At 44.0% G+C, this 13,540-nt stretch overlaps 1 protein-coding gene across 1 annotated transcript; it reads left to right on the top strand.

Moving 5' to 3' along the window:
* On the top strand, positions 1-13,237 carry LOC115776218 (P2Y purinoceptor 2-like). The gene is made up of 3 exons (XM_030723828.1): positions 1-59; positions 967-1,095; positions 12,225-13,237. The coding sequence occupies exon 3, from the start codon at positions 12,242-12,244 to the stop codon at positions 13,235-13,237; it is 996 nt and encodes a 331-aa protein (XP_030579688.1). The 5' UTR covers positions 1-59; positions 967-1,095; positions 12,225-12,241.
* The last annotated feature ends 303 nt before the right edge of the window (positions 13,238-13,540 follow it).

Below are 13,540 nucleotides of genomic sequence, written 5' to 3'. Positions count from 1 at the left end.
CTAAAAAGAAGAAGTGTGTTACTGGACTCAGATTTGATTTGAGATCGACTGCAGCTCTGGTAAGATCTATTTAAAAATTATTTTGCAAATACAAGAAGCTACAAGACTTAACAAATCAGAGAAGTTTGGAAGATATTTTTTTTTATATTATTTACATTTGTTTGTATGTTTGTGAAAGCATGTGGCTTATTTATACTAGGGATGGCTTGATACCACTTTTTTAGGTCAGACACTGATACCAATACCAATATTTTACATTTGGATATCTGCCGATATCAAAAATCCGATCTTTATAAAAAACAAAACAAAAAAAAAATTGATTTCAAATGCCTGGATACATTTTACATAAGTCAACAGTCTCTCACACAGCAAAATCAAAATCTTTTAGTTGTCCCACATACAAGACTAAGAACCAGGGAGGGGCAGAGCTTTTCAGGCAGTGGTGCCACTCCAACTCCATTTAGCTGACTCTGTGGTGTCTTAAAAAAACAGTTGAAAACTTTTCTGTTTAACCAGGCTTTCTGTTGACTTTATTTTTATTCTTTTTCTTTTAATATGGTAATGTTAATATGTTTTTAACATGGTGTTTCATCTGGGGTTTTTTGATCTTGTTTTTTAATTACTGTACAGTGCTTTGTAACTTTTTGTCTGTGAAAAGCACTAAATAAATAAACTTTACTTACAACAATCTCTCTATCACCTGAATCCTGTTATGTGAGAAGGTGATGCATTGGCTTATGGTATGTTGCAAATTTCAGTAGGGCTGCAACTATTGCTTAATTTAGTAATCGAGTATTCTATCAATTATTCCATCAATTACCGGAGTAACTGGATAAGAATTGTTTTTTTTTTTTCACATTAACAGTTCATCTGCATATTTTAACTTCCGTACTGCAGTTTTTCCCTGTGTGAAACAAACAGGGTGGATGGAGCAGCTAAGTTCTTTTTTCTTCACTTATTGATCAGGTGGTTGTTGAAGGACATCCAGCTGTTTCCCAGTAAAGGTTTAATGGTGTTTACAGGGAGGAAAGCTTTCTGCCGCTCCATCTGAGCTCACCGGCTCCGCCTCTTTGCGCTTGTGCAGACTGACTGCAGGTAAATCAGCTGACTACTGCTGTTGTGTTATCAGTGTTTATGTTGAAAAACTGGGGGCAGAGAGCGGTGGAGGCGTGGGAAAACATGTCAGCGATCATCCACTCAGTGTCAAAGTGAATCCGTCGCAGCGACGGAGAACTGAGGGGGGTTATTTCCTGATCCCCACTCCATTGCGGTAGGTGGTGGTAATGCAGCTCTAAGAAGAAGACGACGGGGAACTGTAATACAGCTAATGTGGGTCGGATCGGATCGGATCGGATTGCATTTTTAATTTCTTTCCGATATCCGATCCAGTAATTTAGGCCAGGATCGGACCGATACTGATCGGCGTATCCCTAATTTATACATGCATGCTTGTGACCAAAGGAATGTGCAGTTATGAGTATCATAAAATAAAAATAATACAGTTTATAAAAAGAAAGAAATAATGGGCAAAAAATACAGCTACAATGGGTGTTAATTACTTCAAAACCTTTCGCATTTTAAATTTGGAACTAAAAACAGCTTTGAGAAATCAAGAAATTCTGACTGTAAAATAAAATAAAAATATTTCACACTGTGAGCAGGATTTGCTCACAGTGTGACTCATGTACATTAGTGTAATTGACAATGACACTTCACCAGAGGTCACATTTCCTTGAGTTGCAACCTTTAATTTAAGCAGTGTTCAGATGCTTCCGTTCTTATTTTTTTAATATGGAAGTGAAAGTTAAAGTGGGAAACATGTCATCAAAGTGTCAAAAGTCAAATTGTTCATATGAACAAAAAAGAGCTTTCTCAAAGTCAAATCGCGGTTAGACTGAAGGTTGGTAAGAGGAAAATATATGAAGCTGTAAAACTCTTTGTAGCAACTGAATTAGTTGTATCAAATGCAGGATCAGGTACACCAAAGGTGAGCTCACAATCAGAAGATCAACACATCAAGCTTTCTTTAGTGAGAGATAGAAAAGTAACTTAATCACAGATACAGAATTTGATTAAAAAAAAAGAACAGAAGATGCCAATCCAAACTCCTATCAACAGATAGTGCTGCTCTCAAAGGATGAGGAATATCTTTAAAAGACTGCTTAAAAGGCTTAAATGAGAACACATTTCTTATGGTGATGATTCCCAGCATTTTACACTCACCAAGAATAAACAGCACTCTATTCTTCAAATACACGTTTCACCCCCTGGTTTGTGTATTTGAGTTAATTATCCTGCTGCAGCAGGAGACAGTGTGTCAATTTTTATGTATATTTTTTTCAATGTAGTATACATTTGTAACACTGGTAAAGAATCTTTGATTTGTATCAACTTAAAAATTTAATGACTCATCTGTCACTAATCCTTCAAACAAACAGACACAACTTTCACATTAGATACTTCTGCCAAGGAAGACCAAAGAAGACCCAAGTGGTGGTGCTCTCACCACCACCACCACCAACACAAAAGACTGCCATGTCAAATGACTTCAGCCCCAACCTAGTGGAACCAACAACAAGTTGATCCTACTAGGTAAAGAGAAGTGCATGGATCTAAATGGCTAAAGCATATATTCAGACCTCCTTCCAAACACATCTTTTAGGTTTTGTTTTTTGTTTGTTTATTTTTACTGTAAAGCTAATACTTCCTCTGCATAATGCTTGCTGATGAAGGATTTACCACAGCACACACTATTTTGGTGGCACCTATTTACAAAAATGACAAGGCATAAGAAGCATGGTTAAAGAAGAAAGCAAACTCCCATTTGCATAAGGAACAGCTGGAAAAAAAAGATATTTTACCACAACTGAAACACTTTTGAAACAAATTCAGATAATTAACTACTTCAACCCATTCTATTAAAACATGGTTTAAAAAAAACACCAAAACAAATAACAAAAAACTATGCCAGCAGAAAAAATGTGAACTCATAAAATTTCTGGACAATCTCACAATCACCCAGTGAGGGTAGGAACTCTTCAATATATGAGATGTTCTCCAGTGGAATTCTATGGTTATCTGATAGATTAGCCATCAGCATTCATAAACTGTATGTGTACAATACGCAGATACAGATCCTTGCAAAAGTATTCATACCCCTTAAACTTTTCCATATTTTGTCACATTATAACCACAAACAAATATATTTCACTGGAATTTAATGTGAAAGACCAACACAAAGTGGTATACAATTGTGAAGTGGAACGAAAATTATACATGATTCAAAAAATTTTTTACAAATAAAAAACTGAAAAGTGTGGTGTGCAAAAGTATTCAACCCGCTGAGTCAATACTTTGAGGAACCACCTTTTACAGCTGCAAGTCTTTTAGGGTATGTCTCCACCAGCTTTGCACATCTAGTGACTGAAATTTTTGCCCATTCTTCTTTGCAAAACAGCTCAAGCTCAGTCAGATTAGATGGAGAGCATTTGTGAACAGCAGTTTTCAGATCTTGCCACAAATTCTCGATTGGGTTTAGGTCTGGACTTTGACTGGGCCATTCTAACACATGAATATGTTTTGTTTTAAACCATTCCATTGTAGCCCTGGCTTTATGTTTAGGGTTGTTGTCCTGCTGGAAGGTGAACCTCCGCCCCAGTCTCAAGTCTTTTGTAGACTCCAACAGGTTTTCTTCCAAGATTGTCCTGTATTTGGCTCCATCCATCTTCCCATCAAGTCTGACCAACTTCCCTGTCCCTGCTGAAGAGAAGCAGCCCCAGAGCATGATGCTGCCACCACCATATTTGACAGTGGGGATGGTGTGTTCAGAGTAATATGCAGTGTTAATTCTCTGCCACACATAGCATTTTGCATTTTGGCCAAAAAGTTCAATTTTGGTCTCATCTGACCAAAGCAACTTGTTCCACATGTTTGCTGTGTCCCAACATGGCTTCTGGCAAATTGCAAACGGGACTTTTTATAGTTTTCTTTTAACAATGGTTTTCTTCTTGCCACTCTTCAATAAAGACCACATTTGTGCAGTGCATGACTGATAGTTGTCCTGTGGACAGATTCCCCCACCTGAGCTGTGGATCTCTGCATTTCGTCCAGAGTCACCATGGGCCTCTTGGCTGCATCTCTGATCAATGCTCTCTTTGTTCGGCCTGTAAGTTTAGGTGGATGACCGTGTCTTGGTAGGTTTACAGTTGTGCCATACTCTTTCCATGTCTGGATGATGGATTGAACAGTGCTCCGTGAGATGTTCAAAGCTTGGTAAATCTTTTTATAGCCTAAGCCTGCTTTAAACTTCTCCACAACCTTATTCCTGACCTGTCTGGTGTGTTCTTTGGACTTCAGGATGCTGTTTATGTAGCACAGACGGAAATGATGGGCCTAGTCAGATCCCGTGCAACATATTTATTTTTTTCCAGACATCTGTCCAATATACTCTTCGCCAGCCACTCGTGCTTCTGTGCTAGACATCTGCTTCCTTTGACAGTTTACTCTCATCATTTTAGCTTTCACAAACAAACACTCGTCTGATTAATCGCCGCGGTCGCCACGGACGCGCATCCGCCATTCTACAATAACAGTGTGGCGATTTGATCCTACCAGACACAAACCTTAAGATCTACTCTTTAGCTCGATCTCTTTGACACTACTGGGCATTTATGATCTATTGCTACTGTTGTCTATCATTTAAGTGTTGTTTACAACCAGCTTACCTGTGGAAATACAGAGAAAGGTTTACTCTCGGAGCGCACTCGCTGTAAAGTCTGCCATTACAACTGACTAGCCTTCTTCTTCTGGCCGTCAGCTGCTAATGCGTTAGGCACCAAGCACCCCCTGCTGGCGGAACTACATATCAACCCAAAACACACATTTAGATGATTTGACAGTAACAAAAAGAGCAATAGTATTTGTCCCAAGCAAATGTGTCCTTTTTATAGAGTAAAAATTAAATGGGGGGGCATCTATTTCTCTACCTCTATCTACACCCAGGTGCCACACTCTCCCCCACAAAATTAAATGTCTCCTGACATTTCAGTTCAAATCACAAAGTCAATAGTGTCTTTAACACAGTCCAACAGCCCAGGGTCTCCAAAAGGCCCTTGTCTCAATAGCCTGAGTCTTAATTATCTTACAGTGTCTTTGAACCAAAGTCGGCTGACCTAACGTGTCATAACTCAGCATCGTTGGCTGTTGTCTTGACCGGTGAGGCCGCTGTCTTACAGTCTCTGTCTCACCTCCAACTCCAGCTGGAACATCTGTCTCTGACTCACCACTCCCCAACCTGTCAAGGTCAGGTTCAGGGACTCCGATCTGCATGGATGCATCCTTGTCACTCTGCAGTGGCAACTCCTCTGCTTCCTGACGACTTTGTTGAGGGACTCCGACCTGCAGGGATACATCCTTGTCACTCTGCGGTGGCAACTCTGCTGTTTCCTGATGACTTCGTTGAGGCTGGAAGGGTTCCACCAAGGGGTTTAGTGAAGTGTGCCTCTGTGTTCTCCCTGGAGCGGGTCTGAGGTACCCCTGATAGGTACCACTGTAGTCGTCATCTGAAGTGTCGCTGTCCTCTGGCTGCTGCTGTGGTCCATGTGCTGGTGGTGACCTTCTCCTTGTAACAGTCTGAGAGTCTCTCTGCAGATGAACAGTCTTCGCTGGCGTTGTTTCAAGGGGAAGGAAGTCACACAGGAGCAGGAGGTTCCTGTGCACTACCTTATCTCTTCCTTTACCGTTTTCAGGACTGATCTGGTAGACAGGATTGTCATCAGCTTTCCTCTCCTTCACTTTGTAGACGTGGTTCTCCCAGTAGGACTGGATCTTCCCTGGGCCACCCCTAGGAGTGAGGTTCCGGAGGAGCACTCTATCACCGGGTTGAAGATCTCTCCCTTGAACTTTCTTGTCATAATAGGCCTTTCCTCGAGCTGCCTCTTTATTAGCAGTCCTGGCAGCAATTGCATATGCCTCCTGCATTCTCTTCTTCCAGCAGTCCACATAGTCATCATAATCAAGATGACTTTCATCCTTCTTTAGACTAAACAGCAGATCAATGGGCAAGCGTGGTGAACGTCCGAAGATCAGGTGATAGGGTGCGTAGCCTGTTGCCTCGCTCTTTGTACAATTGTACGCATGTACAACTTTCGCTAGCGACTCTTTCCAATCATCTTTTTCCTTGTCCTCCAGGGTACGTAGCATGGACAATAGGGTTCGGTTGAATCTTTCCACTTGACCGTTACCCTGTGGATGGTAGGGTGTCGTGTGTGAGCCCTGGATGCCAGACAGTTCCTTTAACCTTGCCATCAGCTTGTTGTCAAACTCTTTGCCCAAGTCGTGATGCAATTTGGTTGGGAAACCAAACTTGAGCGCAAAGTCGTTGAAGAGCTTGTCAGCGACTGTTTTAGCTGCCTTGTTCTTTGTAGCATAAGCCTGGGCAAACCTCGTGAAGTGATCCATGATGACCAATATGTACTCATATCCGTTCTTGCACTTTTCCAGGTGCAGGAAGTCTATAGACACAAGCTGGAATGGGTAGGTAGTATGGATCGGTGTCAGAGGTGCACGGGTCTGCTTACTCGGCTTCTTCTTCTTGAGGCATTCGCATTCTTTGGTGACAAAGTGTTCCACGTCTTTACTCATCTGAGGCCAGTAGAACCTTTCTCGAATGAGGTCTAATGTCCTTTCCACTCCTAAGTGGCCCATCTCTTGGTGCAGTTCCTTAAAGACCAATGGACGATAAGATTTGGGGATCAGCAACTGCTCTCGACGAGAAGTATACCGGCGCAGAATGCCATCTCGGTCTACCTGAAGCTTTAACCACTGCTTAAGTAGTGTAGCTACAGCAGGTGGTTCTGCTTTCACCTCAATTCTCCTCGGTCTTTGGTTCTGGGACTTGTACCAGAGGACTCTTGCCAGGACTTCATCTTCCTGTTGTGCTCTGCGGATCTGTTCTGGGGTAAAAGGCTGATTGCTGTTCTGGTCTTTTACCAGCTCAAGAGCACTGGCCTGGACGACTCCAATGCCTTGGCAGGGGTCGTTCTTTTCTATTGCCACCACTTCTATGGATGCACTTAATACTTCTTGACTGACCTCCACTGTGCAGTGACTCATGTAGTCGTCTATGTCCAGCGGCATCCGCGACAGCCCATCTGCATCGGTGTTGGTCTTGCCTGGACGATAACGTATGGTGAAGTTATAAACAGCCAACTCTGCAACCCATCTGTGGCCTGTGGCATTGAGTTTTGCAGTAGTGAGCACATACGTCAGCGGGTTGTTGTCTGTGTATACCACAAAGGATGGGGCATGATACAAGTAATCCCGGAAACGTTCACAAATGGCCCACTTCAGCGCCAAAAACTCCAATTTGCCAGAGTGCAGGTGGTACTTTTTCTCTGCTGGACTTAGGGTGCGGGAGCCATAGCCTATCACTCTCATTTTTCCTTCCTGTCGCTGGTATAACACAGCACCCAAACCAACTTGTGAAGCATCACAGTGTAACACGAAGGGCTGGGTGAAATCAGGGTATCCGAGGACAGGAGGCCGTGTAAGAGCGTCTACAAGCTGACTCAGTATTTCCTGGTGGGAGCTGGTCCACTGGACAGGTGTGCGTGAAGGTAAGTGGCCTCTATTTTTCTTCTCTCCTCCTTTGTGCTTATCTGCTGGTGAGGCTGTAGAGTTGGTTTCAGGGGCTGGCGGACTAAGCAGGCTGTACAGTGGCTGGGCCACACGAGAGAAGTTGGGGATGAAGGGTCTATAATAAGACAGAAAACCAAGCATCTGACGTACTTCTCCAACAGTGGCAGGTGTCTTCTCCTTTAGAGCCCTTACTGGAGCCAACTCCGCTGGGTCCATGGTATAGCCTTCTCCTGTTACCAACCGACCCAGAAACTTTACACTTGACTTAAACAGTTCACACTTCTTCGGGGTCAACTTAACACCATGCTCCTTGTACCGCTGGAGGACAAGGCGGATGTGCTCTAGGTGGTTCTCGAAACTATCGCTGTGCACAAGATTGTCGTCCAGGTATGGGAGGCAGATAGTGTCTCTGAGGCCAGCCAAACAATGTTCCATGCTCCTCTGGAACTCTGCAGGTGCGGAGCTCAGCCCAAAAGGGATGCGCACCCATTCATAAAGCCCCCAGGGTGTGATGAAGGCTGTCAACGGGCGGCTTTCCTCATCCAGGAAACCCTGGTGGTACGCCTTTCCTTGGTCCAAAACTGAGAACCATGAGCTCCCACCCAGCGCATCCAACATGTCCTGAATCCTGGGTATCGGGTGGCAGTCTGGAACTGACTTGCGATTGAGCTCTCTGAAGTCACAGCAGAGGCGGAGACTACCATCCTTTTTCCGGACACACACCACAGGTGATGAGTAGGGGGATCGTGATGGTGTGATCCAGCCTTTGTTAAGCAGGTCTTGCAAATACTCCTTCACCTCTTTGTGCAGGGGCTTTGGGACAGACATGTAGGTCTTTTGCACTGGGCTTGGATCATGGAGGGTGATGTGCATCCTCAGAGATGGTATCTGGCCCACATCATCGCTATCAAATGCAAAAGCCTCACATTCCTCTCTCAGCACCTCTCTTACCGCTGCCTGCTGACCTGGACTTAGGTGCTGGAGATCAACAGGTGGGTCCCATGACTCTGGCCTGTTTCCATACACGTTCTCTGGCTCAGGTGACTTGAGCGCTGCACTGCTTTCGGGTTCTTGTGTCAGTTCATTTACCTTTGTCTCCACGGTTGCTGCATAGACTGTCTTAACTGGCTCGAGGTGTCCAATCACCTTACGGCTCTCCAAGTAGGTGGTGTGGCTTGTTGTGTTAGTCACTGGGATGGGCACATATGGCACTTTTCTCTCTGGGATTTGTAGAAGTACCTCATGATAAATTATGCCCTCGGGTGGTGGGTCTGGCATATCTGGTGAGAAGAGCATGTGTTGACCTCTGGCTTGTGGACTAACATGTGCCCGCAGGTAGACTACTGTGACTTGGTTAGCTGGTAAGGGCACTCTCTTGACTCCTGTACATACCACACCAGTCTCTGAATCTTTGCTGCTGTTCTGTACCAGCTTGACCATGTTGTGTGCCGTTTTCACAGTTATTTCAAAGGCTTTACTCACTTTGTGTGCAAGCTGTTTCCTTCCATCTTTTGTACTTCCATCTTTCTTGTTGACAATAGCCTCTATAACATTATAGCCAATGATGGGGTCACTGGCTACAGCTGGGTCACTTGATACTAATATCGGGACTTGTAGATTATTTACTTGGGAAGAGTCATTATCTAGTCTGAAATTGACTTCTATCCAGCCAATGTAGGGGATGGGCGTGTCATTAGCGGCAAAAACTGTCAGCGTCTCATCCTCTAACAGTTCTGAAATGGGCCGAATAACTGTGTGGGGAAGATTGTTTCGCCGCCAGGTGTCATTCACTATGCTGGACTGTGCACCTGTATCCCACAATGCTTTGACTGAATGATTGTCCATGAAACAGTTCACCATGCATCTTCTTCCTACCAGACTCACCAAACGTGACTGACGTCGGGGGGGAAGGTAGTGAACTTCAGTTACTGCTGATGAGGCACTAGGTGTCTCCTTCGGGGCTGGTGCTGGTCTCGACTGTTTGTTTTGGGACACGTGGTTTTGGACTACTGATGGTCCCATCTCAGCAGTCCCTCTCCGTTTCCCGACGGCTGTCTTGGTGTTCGGCATCCACGAGAGTAGTGGCCCTCTCGCCCACATTTGAAACAGTGCGAACAGTTTTCTCCTTTTCCTTCTTCTCTGCACTTTCTACAGCCTCTCTCTCGCTGTTTTGGTTGCATAGGGCGTGAACTGGTTTCCAGAGCAGCCGCAAACATCTGTTTCATTTCTTTGCGCAGCTCTTCTATAATCTGCTGTGTGTTCGGGCTGTCCGACTTAGTCTCTTTCCCTTTAACTGTCTTCACAGCCACTGCAGTAAGAGAATCTTTGGACACGGTGGAGCTCTGAGTGGACGTCGGAGTGACCTGGCATTCTGTTTGGAGCTCTTGCACCTTGGGAATCTTGGCTGCAGTTGACCTTTTACGTTTCTCAAGTCTTTCACCTTCCAACTTTGAAGCTTCGTTGACTCTCTCTATCAGTTCTTCATCTGTTATGCTTATGTTGTGAAGAAGAGGAAGTAACTGATACTTTATTGAATCACTGAGCAACCCGGTTTCAATAGAACGTAGAAACTTGCGCTGGATGGTGGCTCTGCTGTACAGTTCATCAGTCTCTTCGTTTGCTACCTTCCATAACAGTTTATCTTTTAGCTCAATGGCACGAAATACAAAATTTAGGGCAGTTTCTCTGGGCTCTTGGGAGATGTTGAGGAGCTGATGGTAAAGTTCTGTGGGACTGTCTACCTTGTAGTGACCCTTTAATATAGTGAGCATTTTACTGAGGGTCAGCCCACGCTTTATCTCCAGCATATCTCTTAGAGGCATTCCTGGGGTAATAGCCCTGATTACTGCTTCAACTACTTCAGCCTCTGAGTGTCCTCTCTCAACCCCCATTTCAATTTGGCGGACTAAGCTGAGATAGGATAATTTATCCCTCTGTCCCTGCTCTCCAATCTGCCCACAGATTTTAAACTCCCTCCTCAAGGTTACCTCTTGCAGAGTTCGTGTTGGCTCTGGCTGGGTTTTGGGTGGAGAATCTGTAGTCTTCAGTGGAGTGGCGCACAACCTGACATTCTCAGGGTCTTTCTTTGGCACAGACTCCTCTGACAGGGGTTTCTCAGATGACTGACACTCATTTCCACTTAAACTCTGGATGTATGTGGCTATGTCTGTGTAGAACTGTTCCACTTCATCCACTTCTTGAGCTTCCTCAATCTCATCAAACACGCCTTCTGCCATCTTGATGAGTGTCCTCTTGGTTTGGCTGGGAAGGCCTCCGCTGTCTAAGCCGGAACATTTCAATCGCCTGCAGACGTCCACGAGAGGCTCTCTCTCCAGCTGCCACAAAGCTGCACTCACTTGGTCTCGCAGAGGTTGCACCTTTTCCATCTTTGACTGATTGAGGGAGGTTCGTCTCTTGGGAAGGAGGGGCGGCTGGTGGTGTTGTGACTCACTAGCGCCACCTCCTGGCTGGCTCGCCAAAATATGTAGCACAGACGGAAATGATGGGCCTAGTCAGATCCCGTGCAACATATTTATTTTTTTCCAGACATCTGTCCAATATACTCTTCGCCAGCCACTCGTGCTTCTGTGCTAGACATCTGCTTCCTTTGACAGTTTACTCTCATCATTTTAGCTTTCACAAACAAACACTCGTCTGATTAATCGCCGCGGTCGCCACGGACGCGCATCCGCCATTCTACAATAACAGTGTGGCGATTTGATCCTACCAGACACAAACCTTAAGATCTACTCTTTAGCTCGATCTCTTTGACACTACTGGGCATTTATGATCTATTGCTACTGTTGTCTATCATTTAAGTGTTGTTTACAACCAGCTTACCTGTGGAAATACAGAGAAAGGTTTACTCTCGGAGCGCACTCGCTGTAAAGTCTGCCATTACAACTGACTAGCCTTCTTCTTCTGGCCGTCAGCTGCTAATGCGTTAGGCACCAAGCACCCCCTGCTGGCGGAACTACATATCAACCCAAAACACACATTTAGATGATTTGACAGTAACAAAAAGAGCAATAGTATTTGTCCCAAGCAAATGTGTCCTTTTTATAGAGTAAAAATTAAATGGGGGGGCATCTATTTCTCTACCTCTATCTACACCCAGGTGCCACATTTACTCCTCAATATTCTCTTAAACAACCTCTGAGGTCATCACGGAGCAGCTGTATTTTATACTGAGATTAGATTACACACAGGTGGACTCTTTTTAGTCATTAACAGTCATCAGGCAACTTCTGAATGCAATTGGTTGCACTCAGAGAAAAGGGGGCTGAATACTTTTGCACACCGCACTTTTCAGTTTTTTCATTTGTAAAAAATGTTTTGAATCATGTATAATTTTCTTTCCACTTCACAATGGTATACCACTTTGTGTTGGTCTTTCACATTAAATTCCAGCGAAATATATTTATGTATGGTTGTAATGTGACAAAATATGGAAAAGTTCAAGTTGTATGAATACTTTTGCAAGCCACTGTATATGCAAATTAGTGCAAGTGACTTCCTGCTGGTTTAATTTTTCAGTCCCAAAAGCTGCCATGTGACTGAAAGCCAATCATGTTATTTTCCCACAGGTCTATGAAACTAGAAGATGTCTGGGGAGGTTCCTTCTCAGCTTGGGAATAGCAGCAATGCTTCTGGCCTTTGTCTGGCAGAGAGCCAACATGTGTCTATCACTATCCTGCTTTGCCTGGTCTTCTTCATTGGCTTCCTCCTAAACACCTTCAGCCTCTGGGTCTTCTGCTGCCGGTTGTCCTGCTGGACGTCTGGAACCATGCTACAGTTCCACCTAGCCCTTAGTGATGCCATTGCCACGCCTGTCACTCCCATGATGGCAGTGTACTTTGCTATGGGTAACAACTGGCCCTTTGGTCAGTTCCTGTGTCAAGTCAAGATTGCTCTACTGAGTTCACATTTCTATGGCAGCACCATTTTCCTCACTCTCATCAGCATCCATCGGTATGCAGCTGTTGTGCACTTCAACAGAAGCTCTTGTATAAAACGAAAAGAGTTTGTGAGAAAGCTCTGTGTTGGAGTTTGGTCTGTGCTACTGACCCAGTCTCTGATCTTTGCTTTCACTCTTCCTACCACTAAAGAGGGGAGTAACAGTCAATGTCTCTCCATTCATCAGACCAAACTGACAGAATCCTACTTTGTCATTAATTTTATCCTGTTTGTCTTTGGGTTTTTACTCCCTTTCTTTGTGTCTGCTGTGTGCTATGGCCGTCTAGCAAACACCTTAACTCGCCTCAACATTAGCACAGCTAAAGGTCTGAGAGTCAAAGTGAAATCTCAGAGGATGATAGGTGTGTGTTTGGTCATATTCGGATTGTGCTTCCTGCCTCTGAATGTGGTACGAACTCTAGGAGTCATATTAAAAAAATATTACCCTCAACAATGCCATGTTCTCTTGCAGATTGAAACAGCATACTACACAACCTGGATTTTAGCGGGAGTGAACAGCTGCCTGGATCCATTGTTGTACTGCTTTGGTTCACAAAATTTTCGTGATGCCTTCCAGTCTTTCAGGATTGGGCAGGGAGACATTCAGAATAGAAGTGATTCAGAAATGACTCCAAATTACTAACATAGGCTCATGGGTATGACTGGTATTTGAGTCTCTGACTCAAATTATGTTTGAAAAGTCTGTATAGTTAAAAACTATAGAGACTTTATTATTGGTTGGTTGGTTGGTTTATTGAGGGTGATCATTTCTCTGCATACTCTATTGACCGTAAATATTAAAAGATATCATATAGTACCAATCATCCATCACTGATCTGTTATTTCATAACTATCTTACACACAAAAGTACTGTATTTCTTTTGTGAATGATATATCTTAACTTATTCTCTATTTTTCTACCAATGCCTCTGATCCCTTAACCTAC

The sequence above is a fragment of the Archocentrus centrarchus genome, unplaced genomic scaffold (assembly GCF_007364275.1).
Source record: "Archocentrus centrarchus isolate MPI-CPG fArcCen1 unplaced genomic scaffold, fArcCen1 scaffold_27_ctg1, whole genome shotgun sequence".
NCBI lineage: Eukaryota > Metazoa > Chordata > Actinopteri > Cichliformes > Cichlidae > Archocentrus > Archocentrus centrarchus.
Note: the sequence above shows the minus strand (reverse complement) of the source record. Positions and strands in the feature narration are given on the sequence as shown.